Source organism: Pipra filicauda, unplaced genomic scaffold (assembly GCF_003945595.2).
Source record: "Pipra filicauda isolate LSUMZ 115617 unplaced genomic scaffold, ASM394559v2 scaffold14_size4853619_pilon, whole genome shotgun sequence".
Taxonomy (NCBI): domain Eukaryota; kingdom Metazoa; phylum Chordata; class Aves; order Passeriformes; family Pipridae; genus Pipra; species Pipra filicauda.
The window spans coordinates 4,015,666-4,040,041 of NW_024103985.1; the positions used below are offsets into that span (position 1 = coordinate 4,015,666).

Below are 24,376 nucleotides of genomic sequence, written 5' to 3' on the forward strand. Positions count from 1 at the left end.
GGATTTTTTTTTACACATAACATGTCCATATATGCAAAGGACCCAAATCTTTCCAAGTAGGAGTTTTGCCAGTTTCTGCCAAAGGTAAATGTTCCCAAAAACAGTTTTCTCCAGTGCTGGATGATTGCTGCAGATTTCTCCAAGTTTTAAAATATCCTACAGATTATTGGCATGCTCATCCCAATTCTGAAAGGCATACTTTTGGCAGCAGCCAACTGAGGAGGGCCATGTGTTAACATCCTGGTTTAGCAATATGTATTCCCACATGCTAAGCTCTCGTACAAATGCAGTTTTTATTGCTGTTGACTTCAAACAAAGATGCTTTGACATCTAAAGTTGTATATGTTACAGATGCAATGCCTAACCGTGCTCATGCTGTATATTTTAGGATGAGCTGGCTGTGGTCCCAATTATCCAGTCAAGTATAAACACTGGGAGGATGCAGGGCCCCATACGGAGAGTCACTTCTCTGTGTTGTGCTGTTGTACCCGCGCCGAAACATCTTTGCCGCGTCTGACGTGTTGTACTCGAGCTCATTTGCACGTTGTTGCTTAACACAATATATAAATAACATGTAGGAGCAGGCAACATCACTTGTCTGACTTTGAACGTGGAACAAGTATCGTTAAGGATAAGCTCAGTCGCTCCCAAATCCACAGCCCGTTCAGGGTAGCGGGCTCTCCGTTACTTTCCCTTCCCAAATTTTCTCATCCTTACACTAACAGTGAGAAGGGGGATAATAATCCAGCTTGGAAGCATTTCTAAGAGGGAAAAAATAAGTGTATTTATTGGCCAAAACCTTTTGTGCTAAGCAAAGAGTCTGCAATCCTGCAGTTTAAGGCTTGCTGGTTTGAAATGGTGGCAGGGGGTTGGCTGCTCAGCTTTGCAGCAGTAGGTTGGTTTTCTGGGAAAAAGCATTAAAAAATTGTGTAAATTATTCTTTTCCTTCCACCACTGTCCTCGGCTTTACTTCTGCACCCACCTTTACGAGATACCAGAGCCAGTAAGGGTGAGCTGGAGCTGTCTTCTGTCCTCAGGAAAGCTCCAGGTTGTCCTGGACAGTCTAACAGTGGCTGGGAGGAAGTCAAACCAAAGTTATACTTTCGCTTGGACTCATCCACTACCTGTTCTGTTTAGACTCTCCCCAGCCATAGAAATCCTACCACTCCTTTCATTTGCATCCAGGAGATAGCTGAGCCAGCACTTTTGACGTTGTAGAAGTACCCTCATCTCTCAGGAACATCCCTCTGGGGATGGATTGCAGTGGGGTTTGCCAGGAGGGAGGTGCTGGGGGGGCTGACAGCTCCATGGGGAGATGGGGGGCACCAGGGGCTGCACCACACCTGGCAGGAGCCCAAAAAAATACAAGTCTCACCCGTCTCCTTGTGTTTTAATTCTTCAAAGTTCACTGGATTTGCACGGAAGGTTTTCACTCCTGTGCCTGGCAGTGTGTACAGGAGTTCTTGCAGTAATAATTAGCTGTAAATATTTTGCATCTAATTCTGAAAAGTTACTTCAAAGAAACATTCCTTCATATCGCTCAGGATCTTTTCTAATGTTGAAATAGACATTCATGAGTGAAGCACTGCAATTACAAGGATGTTTAGAGAATCACAAAGGTATTTATTCTTGTCCTGGCTAGTTTATAGTAGCAAAAATTGCAAGTGGAAAGGCTAAGAAAATGTATTCCAAAAACAAACGAGTAATTGTTTTGTTGAGAGTTAGAGTCAACAGTGTTTATTCATGAGGCTTAGCTGCCCCAGGCGAGAGCAATCAGACTGGAGGTACCACCTCCTGTATCCTTGTTCTCTTTAATTGGAGCCATAGCCTTGGATGCCCTGAGGCGAAGGGCCGTCTCTAACTGTATTCTGTTCAGTTTATGAACATTTGAAAGTGCAGTGGAAAAAAACATTCTTTTGTTTAGACAGTTTCAGACTTCCCCTCCCTTTTCTGCTCAGCGAGCGAAAATTGTATGTCAAAATTAAGCTCTTGAGGAGCTGTAGATTTTGCATGTAATGTGATCCTCCGATGGCTGAGTAGTTTTGCAGCCTAGTTGTTAGGCCCAGGAGCAGAGCTGTGCAGTCAGCAGCAGGCACAGGGAGGGATGGATGGATGGATGGATGGATGGATGGATGGATGGATGGATGGATGGATGGATGGATGGATGGGGAGCTGCAGTCCTGCTCCAGTGCTGTCTGCAGCTCCGGGTGCCTGGCGGGCAGCTGGACACGACGCTGGCTCCCGCCTGCTCCCCCCCCAGTGCATGCAGGCTTTTAAAGCAAATCAGAGCACAGCATATTTTAACAGTTTCACTGCAAATTCCTGTGTCACTTCATTTCTGTTTTAAGCCCTGTGAGGGTACCCTAGCACAGCTCCAGCCTGGGGACAGGTTCAATAACAGATTCAATAAAGCTCCTCTCCAGCAGAAGCCCAGGTGGGGACACGCAATGCAGGAGGCGACGGCGTCTGTTATTGAATCTCACCCTGAGTTTATCCAAGCTCTTCCGGAGTGTTTTTCTACTCTCTCTACTGTAAAATCCTGATTTTCTCATGATATCTTTATGCAACACAACAGTTAAGTGCTTTCTCCTTCTGTTGTCAGTCTCAAACTGCTTGAAGCTTTTAGCTCCAAAATAAGAAGCATGGTCTGGCTCAGGGTGAGGCGAGTACGTGCCCTCTTCAAGCACCACTCTGGTCTGATGCAGTCGTCTCAAGGGAGGGCTCTGCGCTTGGGACAGATATCACTGGTAGAGTGGATGGCTGTGATCCTGCAGCCTTGAGTCAGACCTGAGTGAAAACAGTAGCCACAGCCTACCACATCTCATCTTATCTCATCTCTGAGAGCCTCATCTCAGGCTGCCCCCACACCCTGGCGTCCCAGCACCTTCAGGAGATTAGCGCCAGCTCGGTATGGAGTCCCTGCTGTGGTGTGCTCACACCGCCTGTCAGGTGTTGGTGGTCAGATAGCATCTTGAAAAGATGAGAAAACAAGAATACACCCTGTCTAAGCTTCGCTTTCACGTTGCCCCAGCCCGATGCCTGGCCATGCTGCTCCGAGAGGAGAGTTCAAGCAAGTAACACCCAATGTTGTCATCGTGGTTTGCACATGCTGAGCTGAACCGAGAGCATGAAATAAACATCTGATACTGCACCCTGTGCACCGCTTACCCACCAATCCCCGCCTTTCTGGTAGGGTGTTAAGTGCTTTCCCCTGCCGTTGATGCTGCTTTAGGTTTATTCTGTGCTGCTTCAAACCAGCTTTGTCCCCCACTGTGTTTGACTGCAGACAGAAGTAGGCGAGAAGGGAAAGGGACAGTGTGACAGGTGACTGATGGGATGAGTCCTTGGCTCCAGGAACACTTGCCCCTCACTGGCGGTGACTCGCTGACAGTTCCTCTGTAGGTCCAGGAGAGTGGAGATTTTGGAGCCCTTTCAGAGGAATGGAATGGCCTGTCATTTCCCACATCTTAAAACAAAGTTACTGAGTGGTTCACCAGATATCCCAGATTTTTTAGGATATCACTCTAGTCATATCTTCACTGCGGCAAATACCAAGGCTGTAAAAGGCACCTATTTATTTAGTTATTTCATACAACTGGCAAGGCTTAAGAGCTGTCCCTGAATGATATCGATTCTAGTAAGAAGTATGTCATAGCCCTGGAGACTTTATCTAAATAATCACATGCTTTCTGGAGTGCAGTTTTCAGATTTGAGTTATTATATTTAAAATTCTGGTTTTCTTAGCAAAACACCTTCTCTTCCATCCCGTTTCATTGCCCCTGATCCAAGGTTGAACTGTCTAGAGGATGGCATAATATTTGCTGCATATTTGCCTTGACAAATGGCTAATTCCCACTCGGATCCGTGGGGGTTTGCTGTGCACTGGGGACAGCAGGCTCCTTGGCTTCCTTGCCGAGAATATTTGTTTAAATGCAGCAAGTCCTTTCTCCAGTGTTGTCTTTGCAGAAGGTGGAGGGGTGAGCCTTTTGATGTTTGTATTTACAGTGTTTTCACATCTGGATGTCATTTGTGACACAGGCTCTCCTCCTTTTTCTATCCCTGTGTCTTCCTGTAAAATTCATTTTGAACATATAAGCTCATGTGGCTTTAATGTGCAGTAGTCGGCCAATGCATTTAGCAGGCCTGTAGTAGGCCAATAAAGAGGTACCTTGGGTCATGCTGTGTGCTCTTGTAAATTTATCCCGAGTTAACCCTGATTGGCATCCAGCTCCCCTGCTGTAAAGATACAGATGTGCACGCTCTCCAACATCTGCTGTTCCGTGAGGAGCTGTGCCATAAATCCACAAACCCTGGTGACCTGGAGCCTGGGCTGGGGGTCTGGGGATGCTTGTGCTCCTGTGCTCCCCGGGGGGATGGGTACCTGCGGGAGGCAGGTGGCAGTGCTGCTGGTGGGAGGGCAGCTCCATTCTTGAGTTTTCACCCAAAAATCCTGTCAGTGTTGCAAGAGGGTGTTCTTCTCCCTGAGCAACACCAAGATACAGCCTCCGGTGCAGATCCTTCTTGTGGCTCCCCATTTGATGCGAGTGGTTTGGATATCCTCGTCCAACAGGTTTCTTTGGAGCTTGTATTAATTCAGCTTCATCTTTTAAAATGCAAACTTGGGCATGGCGGAGCAGGCTCTCCCCACTGCCTTCACTTGCAGAGGAAAGCAGGGGAAGGAGATCAGTCAGAGCAGCCAGAGCGTCGCTGCAGTCCCGCAGCCAGCCAGGATGCAAAGGGAAAAACATACCCATCAATTTCTAAATGTCAGCCGACATCCCCGGAAATTATTTATTCCGTCTGCTGTCGTATTTAATGATTTAACAATATACTAATAATCATAATATATTAACTTTGTGTAGTGATATACCAATCAATATAAAATAATGAACACATCTAATGGATCTAATAGTATACAGATGTTTACCGCCTTTCTTCCTGAAGATTTTCAGATAATTTCTCCAGGCCAGCTGAAAACCAAGCCTGGGGTAGTTCCATTCCACCACCCGAGAGGCAGGGGCAGTGCCGGGGGCACGTGTGGGCACCCCAAGTGAGGTGCCGAGTGAGGGCCGGTGGTGCAGAGGGGGGTGTTGGGGTGCAGAGCAGGCTGTCGTGCAGAGAGGGGGATTTTGGGGTGCAGAGCAGGGTGCTGGGGTGCAGAGCAAGGTGTCGTGCAGAGAGGGGGATTTTGGGGTGCAGAGTGGGGTGTTGGGGTGCAGAACAGGGTTTTGGGGTGCAGAGTGGGGTGTTGGGATGCAGAACGGGGTGTTGGGGGCTGCTGAGTGGGGAGGAGGCCGTGCTGAAGGCTCTGTGGGTGCAACACCCCCCTCCCACAGGGGAGAGGAGGGCAGGGCTGGCCCCGTCCGTATGAATCACGTTTACTGCGGCAGGCGCTAACCAGGCATGTCAGGCAGCGGGATCGTCGGCCCTGTGGCCATTGATTAACCATTTATTAAAGCACCTATGAATCACAGCAATAGTAATTATATTTTAAACATACCTACTAACAACTGTTTTGCAGTGGGGAAGGTTAATCACGATTAAATGTTTCCTTTGCTTTTCTCCCTCCACCCGGATCCAAATCCCCTGGGGGTCCAAATGCACCTCAGGGACACACAAGGCTGCAACTAACATGGAAAATAGAGGGAAAGGAGCCCAACCTCAGCCCTTCAACACAGTGGAGTGGGGGAGGAAGCGTGCGCACACACGCACACACCAGGCGTGCACACGCCTGTGCCTTCGGAGAGCTCTGACACGCTTCATCCACCCTTCAACCATGTGCACACGTGCACTGTGCTCACAGAAACCACACACACACATCACTGTGAACACCCAGACACCGGCTGTGTGCATGTACACACAGACCACATACACACACACGGGCCACACACATCCACACAGATGCTGTGCACACACACGGATGCTGTGCACGCACACAGATGCTGGGCACACACACACACACACTCTGCAGGCACAAGCTGTGCATGTGCTGACCGTGCTCACAGACAGAGCTCAGGCACAGACTGCACGAAGCTGTAGTCTGTGCATACACACACATGGGCTGTGCACACACACCCGGGGCACACAGAGAGCATGTACAGGCACACAGTACACAGAGAGACCATGCACACACACAGAGGATGTGCACACACGCAGAGTACACACAGAGACCATGCACACACACACACACACAGGTGGCACACCTGGCTCACGCACACCTGCCATGCACAGACACACCCCCTGCACCTGGGTTTGGGCCGTGCACACCTGTGCACACCCAGACAATGCACAGGGCACGGGCCCAGACAGTCCTGTGCACACTCACACCCACACGCACTCACTCACAAGCACTCACACGCATTCTCACACACACAGTCATACACACACAGTCATACACACACAGTCATACACACACTCGCTCTCACACACACACACTCTCTCTCTCACACTCCTCTCACCTCCACCCCCTGCGCGCTCCCGCTGCCCCGACGGCGGGTGTCCCGCGCGCGCGCGCCCCCGCGGCGGGGCGGGGCGGCGGGCGCGCGGGCGCGCGCGAGGGGGCGCGGGCGGGGGCGCGCGGGGGGAGCGGGAGCCGCGCCGGGCTCCGCGTCTCGCGGCGGGATTGGCGGGCGCGGGCGCGCGCGCGCGGGCGGGGCGGGGCGGGGCGCGGCGGCCGCGGCCGCGCGGAGCAGTCGCGCCGCGGAGCGCCCGGGGAGCGGCACCGCCGCCGCGGAGCGGAGCGGGCTCGGCGCGGAGCCTCCCCGTCCATGCTTGGGAATAATGGCTACCGAGGCGTGAACCGCGAAAAGAAAGAGAGAAAGAAAGAGAGAAAGAAACCCGCCGCCGCCGCCGGGGGAAGCCCGTGGATGGGGCCGTGCCGGCGCTGCCTGCGGGGCTGAGCGTTCCCCTGCTCCCCTCCTCGGATGCCGGCTGGAGCCGCCGCCTGGGTCGCTTTTTCTTTTTTACTGTTTTTTTACCTTTTTTTTTTTTTTTTTTTTTTTTTTTTTTTTTTTTTTTGGTGCGTCCGTGGGCTTTTCGCCCCCCTCGCGTGGTTTTTGGCCCCCGCGGGTGATGGACCCGTAGCGCCGTTTGCGCGGCGGCTGCGGGGCTGAGCGGGCGCGGGGGCGCAAACTTTGAGCCCCGGGTTCGGCCGGGGGGGAGAAAAGGCAAAAAACCCAAGGGGGAAAAGAAAAAGGAAGCAAAAAAAGAGCGGAGCCGCGGTGTCTGCAGCGCCAGAAGGAGCGGAGGGAAGCAGCGGAGGAGCGCGGCGGGAGTAGGCGGCGGGGGCCGGCGGGACCCCCGGGGCAGCTCCGGGCCGGGAGCCGCGTTGTGCCGCTGCGGGGGGGCCCCGAGCGGCTCCGGCCCCGCTCCCGCCCGGCCGCGCCCGGAGGATCGTCCCGCGGGGGCCCCGCGGGCCGGCGGGGCTCGCCATGGTCTGCGCGCCGCGCGGTGAGTAGCGCCGGGCGGGCGGGACCCCGCACCCACCCCCGGGGGCTTCTCGTCCCTTTCCCAGACCCCCCGTTCCCTCGGCGGGGGAAGCGTTTTCCAGCCGGGGAGCGCTGGCGGCTTTGCGGTCGGGCGGGAGGAGGAAGTGGCCGCGCTTCCCGCCGGTGCGGTGGCTCCGTGCGTGCGGGCTCTGTGTGTTTCTTTTTCTTTCTCTCCTCTCGTGCCGTTTTCGGCGCGGCCGACGAGGTTGGTTCGGTTTTCCAGCCGGCCCCGGTGGCTTTTCGGGGCGGTTCGCGCCGCGTTCTCCCGAGCAGGGGTAGGGATGCGAGGCTCGGGATGCGGAGGGGCAGGAGCCGGTCGTTGCCCGTTCCCGGAGGCGAACCGAGGAGCTCTCCGTGCGGAATTATGGTTTTGGGGTTTTTTTGCGGGAGAAACTGGGTGTGTTTAAATAAAATAAAAGACAAGGACGAGGCGCAGCGGCGCGGAGCTGCCGGGATGCGATGCGCTCCCGAGCTGCTTTTTTGTTTTCACCCTATTTCGCACATTCCTCCAGTGCGACCGCATCCCCCTTCCCACCCTCGCGGGAGCGGGGAGGGAGAATAATAAATATTGAACGTCTGCCTCCCCCGGGCAGGAGTGGGGCCAGAGGGAGCCGGGGCACCGCGGGGTGAGCCCGGCGGACCCGGCTGCTCCCACCACCCACCCGCGGGTGGCCGTGGCGGCCCCACAGCCCGGCTCCGGGGGCGTCTCGGTGGTCCCCTCGAGCGGAATATCGCGACTTGGCTGTGCCGGGTGTTGCTGGCAGGCTGGCGCTGTAGCCGGCCGCCGGATGAGGCCGGTGTTGGTCTGGGATTTCTGGCTGTTGAAAACGGTAACAAAACTCAAAAATCCGTGCCCGGCGGTTTAACCCTTTCGGGGTTAAACAGCGCCTCTCACTCCACAAGGAATAGCGAGTCGGAAAATGGTCATCGTGAATCTTTTTTATTTATTTTTTTTTCCCCGTGTGTCTTTTGGCCTGAGAAAGCCCCCGCCGCTCCCGAGCCGGGCAGGTTGTGCGGGCCAGGCGGGATCGCGGGGTGCGGGGCTGCCGGGGGCAGCTCCCCTCCCGCGGCTGCTGCGGGGCCCCTCTGCTCAGCCTGAAAGAAAAATTTAATCCAATTAAGAAATTAAACCTTGTGTGTTTAAAGCGACAAATTTGAAAAGGGGAGGGAGGAGGCGAAATAAGATTTCCAGGTCACTGGTTAACTAAAGATGGTTTGGAAAAAGAGCTCGGGAATAAGGCGAGGGCAGAGGGAAGGAAAGAAGGACCTTTTTAAATGGCAGAGGCTTGTGCGTCTCTCTGGAATTTAAACTGGTTTTTAGGCTTGTAAAATCTTCTTGAAGTTGTGCATTCATCTCAGGAGGCTGCTTGCCAGCTAATCTTCTCAAGGCATGTCCTGATTTTTTGTAACATTACAGTATCTGAGGTCCTTTTAACCTAATTTTGTAACAAAGATAATTTCTTGTTATGTAAGTTACTGTTCTGAATGATTGCTTTGGGTCTTGGAGAGCGTCCTTAACTGGTCTCCCCTGTGCCGCAGAAACTGGAATTATTTACTTCGTTATCAATGCTTGAAAGCAAGCCTCGCTCAACTGGAAAAGGCTGCCAAGGTATTACAGGAAAATAGAGTCTTCCCATTCTTCTTTCTAGAGAGTTAAATCTCTGGTCATCCCTGATCAGAATTTACTTCAGAGGTTTATGTTTATGTATAAATCCGATTTTCCCCACATACAGACTTACAAGGGCGAGCTGCTTGAATTATACACACAGCATTAACTTCCCACAAGTGGCAGACTCCTAATGCTCTCTTCAAGAATTTTCTTCTTTGCTCACAGCAGTTCCCTTAAACTGCCATGTGCTAAAGCCAAAAGGCACTAGCTCGGGCTGCCTGATTTTCTTTTCCAGAGGAGATTAATGGTATAAGACAAGGCAGGCAGTATTTTATTTAGCTGAATACTGAGTTTTCACTAGTACACAGTGATTTTATTTATTTATTTATTTATTTTTGTTTTTGAAGGTGGGCTATTCTGAGTGAAACCTTAAGCCTTGTTTATCAGAGAGGGGCAGTCTGTTCTCATAAACAAACGAAGGAGCAAAATATATCCTGGTGTTATTCTATCAGGACATGCAGTCATCTGTTGGACCTTGTGGCCTGGGCTGGCTAAATCAAATACCAGTGACACACGTAGCTCTGGTATTTTACAGTTAAAAAAGGGACTGCGGTATGATTTGAATTCCAGTGATAAACTACAGATATTTAGCAGTAGTTGATATTTATTTTGCCCTGTTTTTGCAAGGATGTGCAATTTGAAGTGTTAACTTTCAGTAAGGGGTACAAATATTAGTGTTTGCAGTTGTTGCTTTTTAAAATAAAACCTGGTATGATGTTCAGTGGTGATGTGTTGACAGAAGGGGCAGTGAAAAGGGTGCATTCTTCAGCTGCCCAGTCTGGGCTGTATGGTACTTTTGGAAAGCACAGATGTGTATGTCATTTTCTGCCTTAAATATTTTCTTTCTTTCTTTTTTTTTTTTTTTTTTTTTTTTTTATTCCTTGACTCCCAACATCCTTGTGTTGAATGGCCCATGATATCTAGGGATTGTGGTGTCTGGATGTGGCAGAATATGGAATATGAAGCAGTCTTTAGCCATTACAGAAGATTCAGTCAAGTAAAATTATTTGTTAATGGTTCATTTTAATGACTTTATTAGTTTGCAAGATCTAAAGTCAGGCAGGTATAAGAATATGTTGCTCCTTGCTTAATAGCATGTTTGAGCAAAGATTGGCATCCTACATCAGAAATGGAAATTCTAGGGTCTCTTGTAGTCTTTTATCCTTCTGAATAAAGATGGAATTTCTAAACTAGGTAAAGAAACATATGGTTTTACCAGAAATTATTTCCTAGACTGATCAATTACTAGGAGATGTAATGAGAAATATGCTCCTTAGGGGGAGGAAGGAGGGATTGCCATTACATAATATCCCTTGGGAGAATTTCTGTATCGCATAATGAGGTTGATGATGGAGCATTTGGGGAAAATGCCTATGGATAGGAATTTGTTCTTCAGATTTCCATAAGGGAAACATATTACTGGAAAACAGGCTTGTTAGAAGTAGCACTGATATGTTAGTAGGTGGGTGCTTTGCCTCTATACACATTTCTTTTGTTCTCATAACTACTATGCAAGAGATCAGGTAACTATAGTAGGATTGAAACGTCCACAAAATGAGAGATGCCAGTGAATAATTTCCTCATTTACTTAACTCCAAGGGTAAACCATTAAGAGCTTATGTTCTCGTCCAGGCTTTGTTAAATTATTTCTGTTTATTTGTTGAAAATAGGTCCTGAGGAGAAGAAAATCTCTAGCCTCAATGATGTAAACACGAATTGTCTTATCTTCGTGCTGGTGCAAATGGAATATATAGAAATGTATATAGGTGATGTGTGGATTCAGTGAAACTTAGTAGCTGATTATGTGTTTTCAGAGTCCTTGTGATATCCTAAGGATCACTTAGGAGCTGCCTTTCGGATGGAGAAGCAGGCGCTTGTTAAAAATTACTGAAATACAGCCTTAGTTTTTTAGTAGCAGTTGCCTTAAAGAGGAAAATCATTCATTTCCACACAGCTGCCCTTCAGCACTGTCGATGCTCGCAGTCCGGGAGGCTCCGGGAGCCGGGCGGCCACAGCGCCTGGCCCAGAGGTGTTAAAACCAACAGAGGGGAAGGCGAACAACCTTAACACCTCTGTCACTGCTGGGGAATTCGCCTAATTTGAGCTGCTCGTTTAAAAACCCGAGCGCCGGTGCTTTCAGCAGCCTTTCGGGCGGCTCAGTCCAGCTGCCGTCCCTGGAGCCGCAAACGCGTTCCAGCCCGGCGGGTCCCTGCCGTGCGCGGTCCCAGCTCCGCGGAGGCGCAGTGACCCCTGACGGCGGCCGCGCCGGCGGAGGTTGGCGCGGCCCGCGCTGGGTTCGGGAGCGCGCCTGGCGCGGCCCCGGCGCGGAGCGGGAGCGCTCGCCGTGCTCTCTGCGCGCGCCACCGCGTGGCCGCGGGCGCGCACTGCGCTCCCGGCACGGCCCCGGCTCCGCCGTCCTGGACCGCGCCTCGCTCGGGATGCTGCGCTCACCTGTCCCGCTTCACCCGCGGCGGGCTCCGCTGGGACGTCCCGGCCGGTGGGAACGCGAGCCAGAGCGATGGCCCGTCACTGCTGACCCCTGTCAGAGTTCGTGTCAGGGCTTGGCTGTCCAGCAAAGGGGAACGTGGCGCTGGATTTAAGCACTGAGAGTTTGCATAAAGGAGCTGGTCGCGTTTCTGCACCGTCTAGAAAGGTTGCCATCAAGGAAATGGAAAATAAATGTGACTGATGCTGGTGGCAGGACTTCATTACGGGTTGTGATCTTCCTTGCTGCCCTGTCCCGTTACCTGCCAGGGTTTCACGGTGACCCCCGCATTAACCATCTCAAGGCATGGGTTCGCACAACAGCATCGTTCAAGGTAGCCAGTGTAATTTGAAACACCACCTTTGATTGCTTGTTCTTCTAAACTTCAACTACGATGGTGCTGTTGACATGGATATAGAAAAATAGGTTCTCCAGATCATCCATTTGTACCTTGTATAGCTGCGTGGAAAGGGTTAAAGATAAATAAAATGGGTGTTCTTTAATACTGTAAAAATAAACCTTACTTTCTGGTGAATGGTAGGAGGAGAGTTAGAGTTTACACAAAGCCAGCATTTCAAGGTGCCTGTTTGTGTTGTTACCAAAGATATTTCTAGCTTGCTTACAAAATGAAGTTTTTTTAAAAAATACTTTTATTTTTGAAAGTACTCAGTCTAGCTCGTGATCTCGTGGAAAAAATGTTGTAGTGAAATTGCTGTGGAAGGTAGCTACGAGATTTCTAATACTGAGTGGAAGCAGGCTGGATACATTTTTTGCCATAAGGTTTCTCTGGGGGGTAAAAAACATCTGTACATAGACGGGTCATGATGGGTATAAATCTTGGAGGTTTTTTTCCTGGAAGAATCAACAATAAAAAGCATTTAGGCTGTTAAGATACCTGCAAGAACATCCTCACTCCAGAGCTGTTGGTTATAAAGTTATGGTACAGTCTGCCTTCAAAATGGTTGGAAATCTGTCATAAATATCTCTTTCCCACATCCCCTCTATCTCCCTGGATGATTGGCTCTCTAGCAAAGCCTTCCGTAGAGGGTGTACTGTAATCCTTTTACGTTACTCCTTCAGTGCAGATTACGCAGCAAGAAATAATTAGGAGATTAATTTTCACCTGTCACTGCCAATAATAGATAACCTTGATACGGTGACAGGGCGAGGAATTTGGGGAGCGGAAAAGCGTTTAACCCTGTAGTGATTGCTGCGGGGCCCAGGCAGAAAATGGTTGCCAGAACATGACCTCCCTGCTCGCCGGGAGGGAAAGGCAGAGCCGTGTCAGTCCTGCAGCCTCCCCGTCTCCCGCGGCCGCGCTGCCTTTATCCAGGAACGTGCTCCGGAAAACTCGCTCTGTGCCGCAATGGTGCCACACGCGCCTCGTGCTAATCAGCCCGGAGCAGCCGTCGGAGACCTTTGTAGCTTAGCCTTTTAATTCAAATGCAGTTCTGTTGCTTTTCATGATTTCAATTCCCAATCTGACTGGTGTTCCTGGGCTGCTGGGGAAGGGAGCAAGCTAATGAAGATGGCTTCATTAGGCAGAGCGCGGTTTAGCCCTTGCTTCTCTCCAGCAAATGCAGCTGAAAAAACATCCCAGAAGTAACTGGGCTTTTGGTCTTCAGAGAAAGCAGAGCTGAGGTGTTTCTGCTCCCTTTCAAAAGTAATTACTAGCTCTCATCAGGTGAGCTTAAAAACGAAGCCTGGGCTCTGAGACACTGAAGGTAAATGGGAAGGAAAAAATAGCCACCCTTTGCCTTCCTCCCCCCCCCGGATTCCTTTTTTTTTTTTCTTTTGTGCTTAAGTTTAAATCTACAATCTGTTGAAAATGTAATGGGAAACCAGCCTACAGAAAATGCCATTATTCATATCATCGTGAGCTCATTTATTTTATCTGCAATAGTAATGATAAGACAGGCTGCTTGGCAATGCTGATAAGCTGAGAAATATCTTAGAGCTATTTGTAAAAGTTAAAGCAGATCTTGGTACTGCGAGATAGGGAAACTGATGAGCCTTTGGGCAATCTGCAGAGCTGAAAGCTAATAAAGATTTTAATAGGAAGGCCTCATTAGGATTAGGGAGATCTATTATCTGTGATTTACACAACACAAACACTGGGGCAACTTCAATTTTTGCTTCTTTGTTCATTAAATACTATTGCTGAATGTGAGGCCTTTTAACTTGGATCTGGATCTCTTCGTCTTCAAGAAGCCATCACCAGCTCATGGTTGAGCAAAGATGAAAGGGCATCTGATGTGGGAATGCGTTTGCCACACGTGAGCAATGCCAGAAAGCCGTCATAGTCAGGGACCAGTGGCTTGTTGGAGGGACAGAAATGCATTTGTTTGCAGGTGCCTGGGTGGGAAGGTTCTCCTGGACCTCTGTTTTTCCTGTTGTGAACAATATTTATAAACTTTGGGCTCTGAACAGCATCTTTACAAAGAAATTAACACATTGCTGCTGTTCTGGTTCTCTCGATGGTGAGACTGAAATGCTATTACAGGATGCCTTGGCCACCCAGTTCAGCCTAGATGAGTGGCTTCTTTATTAGCTGTGATCACCACATGGATAAAACTGTGTCCAGTGCCATTGGAGTTGGTATGGTAGGAGTACATGCCACGGGTGACCTGATCAAATGGTTTGGTAGTTAAACACAGGGCTGATTTTAGCACCATGTGCATTCTTAGATGTGTGATGTACAAAATGTCACTTTACAAAATGTCACTTTTTGAGGTTGTGCACACACCTGTCTGGTGGGCTCAGTTGCTCTACTCCTCATAGGTAGCAAGGTGTGTAAGGTGCATGTGAGCTGCTGAAAGGACATTCGTTTACCCAGGGTTTACAGATGTATTTAACATTTTTTTCTCAAGGACCATCCTGACAGTTTTTGTGGTTGAACTGAATTGTAAAGCCAGGAGCAGAAGCCATGCTGGAACATTCTTTGGTTTGCTTTTGAGGTCCAAGCCACACTGTAACCAGATTATGCAAACCTACAGGTTAAACCATTTTTACGCTCAGGCAGGGAGATATAATTGAACCTCTAGTGCAGATGAAGGGTTTTGTTAGGTGATGCCCATGCTGGATGCGAGAGGCCACTTGCATGACCACACCTGTGTTTGGGAGCTGTCTGGTTTGTTCCTCGTGTGGAGCACTCAGAGTACAGGAGCCTCAGCTTCTGCCCATTTTTGTGGCACAGACCGGCTCCTCTCCTGCTGCTGGGTCAGATAACCCCAACAGTAACTACAGTAACATTGCTTCCGTGGAAAAGTAATGTTTGGAAAGTATGTTCTTGTCTTTTCAGTTGTCTTTAATACAATGTAGCAACCAAAAAGCCAACGGGACCACAGAACCCCGAGAAGTCTGTTCGGTAGTTTGCGTTCCGCTGGTTCAAACCAGCGCCTTGTAGAGCCTACAGAGAACAGTGCAACAGTGGATTTAACTTCCATGTGCTTAAGGAACTTGCTCAGGGCAGCTGTGGCTCTACTCCCCTTCCCTGTGCCCTCAGCAGTGTGGAGACAGGTGGGCAGGGCTGGGAGCAAAGCACTGGCCCAGACTAGAAGAATTTTCTCACAGTGGGTTGTGTCAGTCTGTTGTAGCCTGTTTGTGACCAGTCACAGGTTCTGTCAGCGAACCAGCCTGGCCTCCAAAAGCACTAGCACTGTTTGCACGTAACGTGTTGCTCCAGCACGGCTGCCGTTTGAGAAGTTTCTAATATTTATGTTTGATATGAATGAAACTTTTTGTTTTGTCTGTAGACCGCAACGGAACTGGAGCTGACTCGTATCAGGAGTGCCTTGATAACAAGCAAGGTATGAGATCAAGTCTCTCCAACATGGGCACTTGGGACTGATTTAGCTTGATTTCTTGCAGCTGAATTGGTTGCTGTCTGTCTCTCTCACTCTGTCTCCCCTTTTTATTTTTCCCTCCCCCCCCACTGTCTCCAAGCCAATTCACTGTTAACAGTTCCATGTCAGCTAACCTGTTAGCTCAGGGTCTCATTGCACATTTGTCATAAGGCTTCTTGTTTCTAGCACCCCAAACCCTCAGTTATTAAGGGAGGAAGTGGGAAGGTTGTAAAACGAAAGTAGCATGTGCACTTGCTTGCACCTGTCTTCTTCCTCGAGGTTTAGTTGCACAGCCAAGCAGAAAAACATTAAAGTTAAGGGAAGGCACGTGCTAGGCTGAGTTACCTTAACACCAGACATCCTGTGGTAATTTGTGTGCTGATGTGCTGCCTCAGATTTGTCCAGCCTGCTCTCTTCTCCCGTGGTAAAGTTGGTAAGAGCTGAAAAAGTCTCTTGTGACTCATAAGAGAGTGATGATGGTGAAGGAGGAACCTGTTATCCATTTAATGTAAACCTGGAGAGAAGAGTCACGTCAGTAAAAACGAAAATTGTAAAAAGCGTCTCAGAAACAGGACCCCAAAGCAAAATCATTTATTCTGTGTTTAGAAAAAGGGTTTGGTGTATTGTGTTCTCTTCAGATGTCCTCTCTGAGAACTGCACTCAGAAGTGCCACTCCATCGGCGTAGCCGTGTAGTGAGTGTTGAACCTTCTGGTAATCAGGGAGAATAAGCACCCTTCAGCCCAGAATATCATTCATTATAAACCACAACAAAGAGATAAGAGGAAATGCTTATCCTAACCAGGTTATAGGCATCAGTTACAGGTCACCTGTTACCCTGCTGTTGACCCAGATCTGTGACAGTAGCTGGAACGATCCTTTCCTGAAATTCTGACCATTCTTGCGTAATTTTCTAAAGTAGGAGCAAGGAACACAAAAAACCTGTCCCAGTTTTGGTGCTTGGTTGGAGTTAATTTTCCACTGGTGTCTTCGCTTGCAGTATCCATCAATCAGTGTTACATGTGCTTCAAGTCAAAGCTGCCATGAAGTGCATCTCCCCTTGCTGTTGTTGGGCTCAGGGTGGGGTTATTTGGGGGGGGTTGGGGTTTTCTGCTTGTTTTGTTTCCCTCCTCCAAAGTACGTTGTTTCTTTGGTGGCCTTTATGCTCATCTTTTTTCACTATTTTTCTCTACTGATTGTAGTAAATACCTAATAATTGCTAAGCTTTCATTTCAGAAGTTACAACTGGAAGACTAATGTCGAAGAACTGTAATCAATAATGGCTTATTTTTTTTATTAGATTAAGTTTAAAAGTCTTGTAGACCAATGTAATTCAGGATGCTCCTTTGATAGATAATTTGCTCTTAGGGAGAACAGTTTTTTCCAGTAACATTTTTCTTGTTGGCTGAGGGAGGTTGATCCACTTGTCATTTTGTAGAAAGCAATCGAGTTTCAGATTAAAAAAAAAAAAAACAGCATTCTCATTTTTGGAAACTAATTGCAGTCCCTTTGGTGTGCCAGTTACCTTGATTTATCTGATGGGTGGTACTAAATGGCATTATATCCATTGCTTTCATTTGTGTGTCCATACTCTAGATTTTTCTTGTAGCGTGGTTTTTGGTAGGTTTCTTTGGCTTTGTTGTTAGCACGTGAACAAGCTGTATCATTACAAGCACTTTCAATCCAGTATGAATTGGATCTGGTTTGGGTGATCTACCATATCCGTGCTACATCATCATGTTTAAAGCAACAACCTTGAAGAATGCAGAGGTTTAAAGGTAAAAGTATACAATAGTATACAATAGTAACTTGTACTCAGGCTCTTACTGGCACATTACATTCTGTGAGCAGGTGGTAGGGTTGAATCTACCATTTGCAACAATTTGCAGAATATAAAATACATAGCTGACAGTGGACCCATAATTCTGCTTGTTTCTGTTATGTTCAAAACAAACCACCACCAAAGGCTGGAAGTAGCAGTGGCTTTTTAAAAGTATTAAATCTTCAAGCTATGTGAAGTGCAATTTCCATGGCTTCTCTTTATAGCAGCATGCTTGTCTCCTAGAAATTATGCTATAATGAGGTTTGGTTTATATATTTTACCCCTCTCCTCATTAAAGTGCTATCTCTCAGAAGAAGCGCTTTGTGTTTTGAAATACTGCGCGGTTAAAATGAAGGCAGGTTTATAAGGATTTAATGTACTTGGGAGCCAAGGTTTTGCAGCTTTATGGCAAAGATGTTTTAACAAAGGGCTTTATGGTAAGGGTGTGCTGTATTTTAGTCAGGCAGTTGCTCAAGGGAAAATTTTCAGTGTGAGCACGTCACAGCAGCAGGGAGAAATTCAGAGGGAAACGGGCCCCCAAGATCCAGTCGCCAGCTTGGCTGATACTGAGTCTTAATTCTGTGTGGTTTCAAAACCTGATTTCTTTTCTTTTTTTTTTTTTTTTGCCTCTTCACTCAAGGAAGACAAAGCCTTGCACCAGGTTGTGCAGCATCACGAGCAGGCCATTTAGGTCTCCCATTTTTGTGCTCAAAGGCAGGGTGCAGGGGAGCGTGCTGGGGACAGCCACAGGTGGGATTATCACACCCTCTCAGAATGGACCTTGCTTGCTTTTTCAGCCTTTTAACTCCAATATTCATTATTAAAATCATACCCTAAGAGCAAGACTTTCTGAGTGTTTGTGGTTTGTGGAAGTAAAGAGGGCAGAAATTGGGAGCAGTTGCCCATCCACCACAGCAGAGGATGTGTCCTGGATCTGCCTGTTCCTCTGGGATACACTTAATACCCCATGGTTTCCTGAGAGCCAGGGGGTTCTGCCATGGAAAACAGGTATAAAATTACTGCCAGGCACAGTTGTCTCTGGAGCTTCTCAGTAGGAACTCACTGTTATTATAAATAAAACAATGCTGGTTTAAAGGTTTAGGCAATGAAAAGCACTTAGCTGGGGCCCTGGTGGCAGCCAGGAGACGTAACCTCTCATCCTTGGAACAGTGAGTAGAGAAATGGTCCTGCACACTGATTCCAAGTATTAAGTGTTATCATTTGTAGTGCCTTCTCTTATCCATAGAAAAATGTGGTTTACTTTGTTTCAGCAGCCTTTTCTGCATCTCCATGACCTCGGGTAGGCTGATAATGGCTATTTTACCCTACTGGGCTCCAGCTTTCCAAGCAGAGCTCCAGATTCCTGCTGGAGGAGCCCAATACCTTTCACTTCTCCAGTTTTCTCGCAGAGTATCGTGGTCCAGTGTTACTTCCCCACAGGTGGATTAGTTGATATTTTTCCAAGATGAACTTGGGTTTATCTTTCTGATGGCACTATTGACTCTTTTTATTTCTCTTCTGATACTTTACACCACTTCCTGATTTCAGTATTGCTGATTGATTTTGTAGCTCACCCCAAGAGGGAGGACAAGTGCAATTTGCAGCTGCTTTTGGGAACAAGGATGAAGGGTGGGAAGCCTTGGCCGTGATGGAAATGGGGCTGCAGTCGAGGCAATGGCATCTCTGTCCTGAGGTGATGGAGGAACACCCTGGGTGGTGCAGTCCCAGTGTGTGTCATCTCCTATTAGTCTTGATGCAACCAATGACCTTGTTTGTGTGAGCACATTAAGCACAACATTAATATCTAATTTGACTACTTTGGATTCAGACAGGCTGTAATCAATCACCTGGGCTCTTCTGACAGCGAGTGTGGCTGGATGGGGTGAGGAGAAAGAATAAAAAGCCTGCTTGGGCCAAAACTAGGAAACTGGAAAACTGCTGGTGAGCCCGTGTAGCTGATGTAACTGTAGCAGTGGGTGGAAACGGGTTCTTCACTGGAAAGAAAAGCTGCAGAAGTGAGAAATGTGTGGTCTTCGTAGAGGCCTGTTCAGCCTTCTTCCTGCCTGTTAAATACTGGCACGGGAAACGAGACCACCACGATACAGAGGCATCTTTTAGAAGATGTTATTGGGAGAAATTCTAACCTATTCCAGCTTTTGGATCCCTTTTGAGCCCCAGCAGGATTAGTTTCAGGATGGCAAAGATGAATTATGAGGCAGATAAATAAAAATGGCACACTGGCATGGCTGGATTGAAAAGTGCGGTCAGAACAGTTCTGTCACTGAAGATGTTATTTCCATTAAATGTTTTGAGATTTAATATTGGTTTCAGTGAAATTACCCTTGAAAACAGATTTCCTCCAAACCTTTATTTTTATGTATTTGTTTTGGAACTATTTTGGGAGTCAGAAAAATGAAACTTCAGCTTCAAACAGTTTTTATGTTTTGAAATTGGCTTTTTTCACTGTATGAACAATTTTTAAAATATTATTATTATTTGTATTTCAGTCATGCCTGTGCACTCTAGTTATGGGCTAAACGTCATTTTGCCAACCACAACGCAGACTGGGGGGGATCAGTTTCTGCCTGAAAACGCTTTGGGTTTGTATTTCTGATGGGCTGTGTTGATTGCCAGTGCAAAAAAACCAACAACGTTCTCATTTTACAATATGTTGGCTGCCTTTTTGTTTAAAGAATTATAAATAAATCAGCAGATTTTCCACAAAAACACATATGCTTTCTTCCTGATGAGCACGATGACGCACCAAGAATCCTTGCAAGAGGCCTTGAATCTCCTTCAAGTAGAGGATAGTGCTGAGGTTGAAATTGAAATTTCAAATAACTCTCTTCATTAAAAAAGATGCTGGTGGGGCCTTGTTAGCAGAAGAATTGCCATTTTCTGACTAATTTTTTTTTTTTTTTTGCCAGCATGGGAACAAAGAAAGAAAGGAGCAGGCAGAATAAAAGCCTGTGTGAGTGTATGTACAGAGGCTGCAGCTCTCTAGACTGGTAATGGTATCTGGAAAGGGTCCAGGCTGTTGTAAATATGAACTTTTGTCAATATTCCCCAAGCTTCTTTGGACTCTAGGGTGGGCTTTATTAGCTGAAGGTCACACCATTGTGCTGTCTCCCTCTCCTGAGACCTCTGATACCTTCCTGAAAGGACAGCCCATTATCCCTGGGCTTAGAAGCCAGCTTTCTCTTCAGTGGCACTGAAGCTGATAAGCTTAAGAGGCGTATTTCGTCCCCCCACTGCTGCTTTCAGGAAACAAACAGTGTTTATGGTCCCTGATTAATTCCAGTTGAACAAAAAAATAAAATAGGAGGCATGTGTGCGTGCACACGTGCACACAGACACGGAGGTGACTTGTTTTCGAGGCCGGCCTCGTTGCGTAAGGTCGGCTCACGGCGCCGGCCGCGGCCGGCAGTGTCTGAGCTGGTGCTTTGTTTCGCCCGGGTGGTGTGTCCACAGATGGATTTAGTAACACAAGAGGATCCTGGGCTGCAATCGGTGCAAGGAGAAAGGGGTGGAAAGGGGGGACGGGGTAGCAGCAGCCTGAGCATCAGGGTTGGGATTGATTTGTGGCAATTAAGCGTTAAGGTCTGCGAGAGCAGGACCACCCGCTGGGAGAGGGGCTTTCCATCACCTGCGGAAGATGAATGGCCCAAGGAGAGGGAAGGGCAGGGATTTTGTGCTCAGCTACCTGAAAAGAATCGTAAACCCACCGAATCTCGCTTCAGGATCTTGCAGCCCTGTTTATCACAGCTAAATCCCTTTGCTGGGAATTGTATGCAACAGAGTTGGAAGATAAAAATGCTGCTACTGCTTTGTTTTCTCCATTGTTGTCTTTGGCTTGAAATTTGTCAGGAGGAGTTTTGCTGACTTTCTTGTTAGTCCTCTTTCAGTGGGAATGTGTTCCATTCACGAGTCCCAGTTTCTTGGGGTTATTTTTTTCCCCCCTCCACTGAGATTCAGAGTATGGAGTTAAAAACAATGAATAACACATTGTCCCTCTCTACACTCCTGCAGCTCTGTAAAGCACCCAGGTGGCACGTCCCAGTGACTGGGGCACCCAGGGGAGGAGACCCGTGCTGTGTGCCCCTCTCCAGCATGCCCTTGGTGGGCAAAACACCTCGTCTGCCTGTGCATCTCAAGTTCTTAAGTGGAAAATGAGAGTACTGGCAGTGGACACAGTCCTGTTTGGATGAGCATGTAGGTGCAGCCCAAGTTAGGTCTTCTGGTCACAGCCCCAGTTAGGTTGCAGATCAGCTAATTAATGTATGTTGCATCAAATCTTTGTTTCACTTCCCACGTGGGCTGTGTTTAAACCACTTGGTACTGAGGTTACAACTGCCTTCATTTCCTTTGCCAGAACAGAGATAAAACAATATTAAATATAATTTTACAAAACTATGTTCACTTTTTTACCAGTGAGGACCATATTTAAAGATGGATTTTGGTCCTATGGCTCCAGCTCTAATGTAAACAGGGTCTAATGGGAAAGACTGTAAAATAATAGGACTATCTTTGGAGAAAAAGAAATTTCTATAATACATTTCAAACTAGAATACATCTGAAGGTTTGACTGGCCAAACACAACTAGCATTCCTGATTTAAAATGTCTCTAGTAGCACAAAATGGGAGTGGTGGGTCTCTAGTAGTCTTTTTTCACAGATAAACTACACAGGCCTTTGTGAATTGGGGGCACCTAATTTTGGTTTGTGGGTTGGGTTTAACTTGTCATTCTTCACACTGAATACAGTTAAGTTTTAGATGAGAACCTCCTTAAATATCCCACAGACTCCTTTTTAAGGGGAAAGTAGATTTGAGGGAGAAAATTACTTTGAAATCCTAGGGAAAGGTTCCGAAGCTGCAGATACGGTTCTTTCTCCAGATGGGTTAACATGGTGGAAAGATTCTTATCAGTCCAGTTGTGCAGCACAGGCTGCAGTAGCTTGAGCCCCAAGTTTGGTGATAAGTGAAGTGTTAACATGTGCTTGGCAGGGCGAGCTCTTAATTTCCCTTAAAATGGAAGGGGCAGAAATGATCTCATTGGACAAGATGTCTTTGGGCTACTGCCCACTGTTAGGTATGTCCTAGACAGGATTTATTGACTTGGTGTGGGCAGATTATTTCCATTTCCCTCCCTGAATCTGGCCTGCAGTAGCTGTTAGTAAAAGAGCTTTCCACCTCCTGTATCGCAGGAAGCGTTTTAGCTCTTGTTGAAATATGAATCTCCCTTCCTTTATTAAAATTAAGAACCACTTTCTCACATGGCAAAGTGATAATAAAGACTGAAATTGGATCTATAACTTCATGAAAAGAAAGAGAATTTTTTTTAAGACAAATCATGCATGGTAATACCTTCATTGTTCTCTCGCTGTGTTCTTTGTATTGCCTAACTCCCTGCGAACAAAGAACCCATAACCGGGATTGTAAAAATAATCCAGGCATTTAAGTCAAAACTCAAAAGGCCCTTGGGAATCTCATGCAAAGGTGTGCCCTTGAAACGGTGGTTTATGAATTGTCTGAACAGGTTTGAACATCCTGGCCCTGAGGAAATCTCTGGGAATTTTGCCGCTGACTTCAGCGGGGTCAGGACTCCGCGCTTGGCGCTTTGTGCCCGCTGTGGGCATTGAGCAGAGCTGTCTTTCAGCCTTTCAGAAACTCTGACTCCCTCCTCTCGAGCAGGCGGGAGATTTTCTACTTGGTTGCACTTGTGAATTCTAGTTAAGGGAATTGCTTTTGGTCCCTCCATCTTTGTCACTTACTTAAACAAACATGCAAACTGGAAACATGCTCGAGCTCGCGCAGCGAGTGCCTCCTCGAGATCTCCTGTTACTGATCTAGAACTTAAACTGGTTGGGAAAGGGGCTTTAAGGGGAGGTTCAGTCATGCTTATTGGGCAGAGAGATGGGAAGTTTTATTCCTCATTGCCATTCAGATGTCTAGACCCAGCTAGTTTGAAGTGTGACGGTTCGGTCTCTGAGCTTGAACTCAGATCAGTAGAGGGAGGTTGTAAATTGAAGCAATGAGTGTTTCTTCATCAGTCTCTTGGGGTTTGAAAGTACAGGTTTATCCAGGGTCACATTCACTGAGAAAGGAAGATGCTTAAATGAACAGTGAGGGAATGAGTCTGAAACTTAAATGCAGACCCAACTAACCAGGGCCTTTCAAAACCCACCTGAACATGGATGTTGGGGAGGACACTGGGCTACATGACCCCTGTCTGCAGTGGCTCTGGTTGGATGTCTCATCCTTGCCCAGGGTATTTGAGAAAACCACTGGTTTGTCTGGCTCTGATTTTTGTGAACGTGGACATTATCTTCCTTTGTCATGTCACAGTCCAGGGAGAGGAGAGGGGGAGTTACCAGAGTTGTAGTGAATTCCCCTGTCCTCAGTCTTCCACATTCATGGTGCAGTGGTCACTGACATCATCTATTGTTTAAGAACTGCTGTTGACGGAGCAAGCTCTGTATATAATGAAAAAAACAAAAACCAAAGAAACCATAATCCCAAAAAACATGATCCAGGGCTCCAAGAAAATTGGCACACTTCAGTTACCACCTCGTAGTTCTCCATCAAGAGAAAAAGTTAAGGAAAAATTACTAGAAAAAAACCTTCTAAGCTTTCAGCAACAATATCCCACAGACTCTTGTTGATCCAAAGTAACGCCATGAAGCTCAACAAACTGATTTCTAGCAAACTTGTTTTTAGTTAATGCTAGTAGAGATTAGATTTAAAATGTGGGCTGCGTGTCATTCGTGTAACTATCAGTAGTTGGAAGGGGGAGTTGGAAAGCTACAGCCAGGGTACAGCATGAAAGCTTATTTAGGCTTCTCTGCTGCTCAGGGGATCGCAGAAATGCTGCAGTGGCTGAAAGATTGGCTGTAACTTTTCCATGTTTAGCTGCAATGGAATGTGCAAAACCTTAAAAATTTCTTGAAAGTACCTGGAGAGGCCCAGCCATTCTGTCAGCAGGAGTATGTGTTGAAAGCTGCTCAAGAGAGGGACATTTCTTAGAATAGTTTGCAAAAAGTAACAGTCACAACCCAGTAGAGACAATTAAA

The 24,376-nt window shown here is 47.5% G+C and overlaps 1 protein-coding gene across 13 annotated transcripts in view; it reads left to right on the forward strand.

Moving 5' to 3' along the window:
• FBRSL1 (fibrosin like 1) overlaps positions 1–24,376 on the forward strand; it is a 509,440-nt gene that overhangs the window by 398,011 nt on the left and 87,053 nt on the right. For 9 of the 13 annotated variants that reach the window (XM_039378903.1, XM_027733066.2, XM_027733072.2 and 6 more), the window contains one exon: positions 15,397–15,450. The exons of the other annotated variants lie outside the window; for them this stretch is intronic. In XM_039378903.1, coding sequence (XP_039234837.1) covers positions 15,397–15,450 — 54 coding nt within the window. The remainder of the gene's footprint in view (positions 1–15,396; positions 15,451–24,376) is intronic. 13 annotated transcript variants of the gene reach the window in all.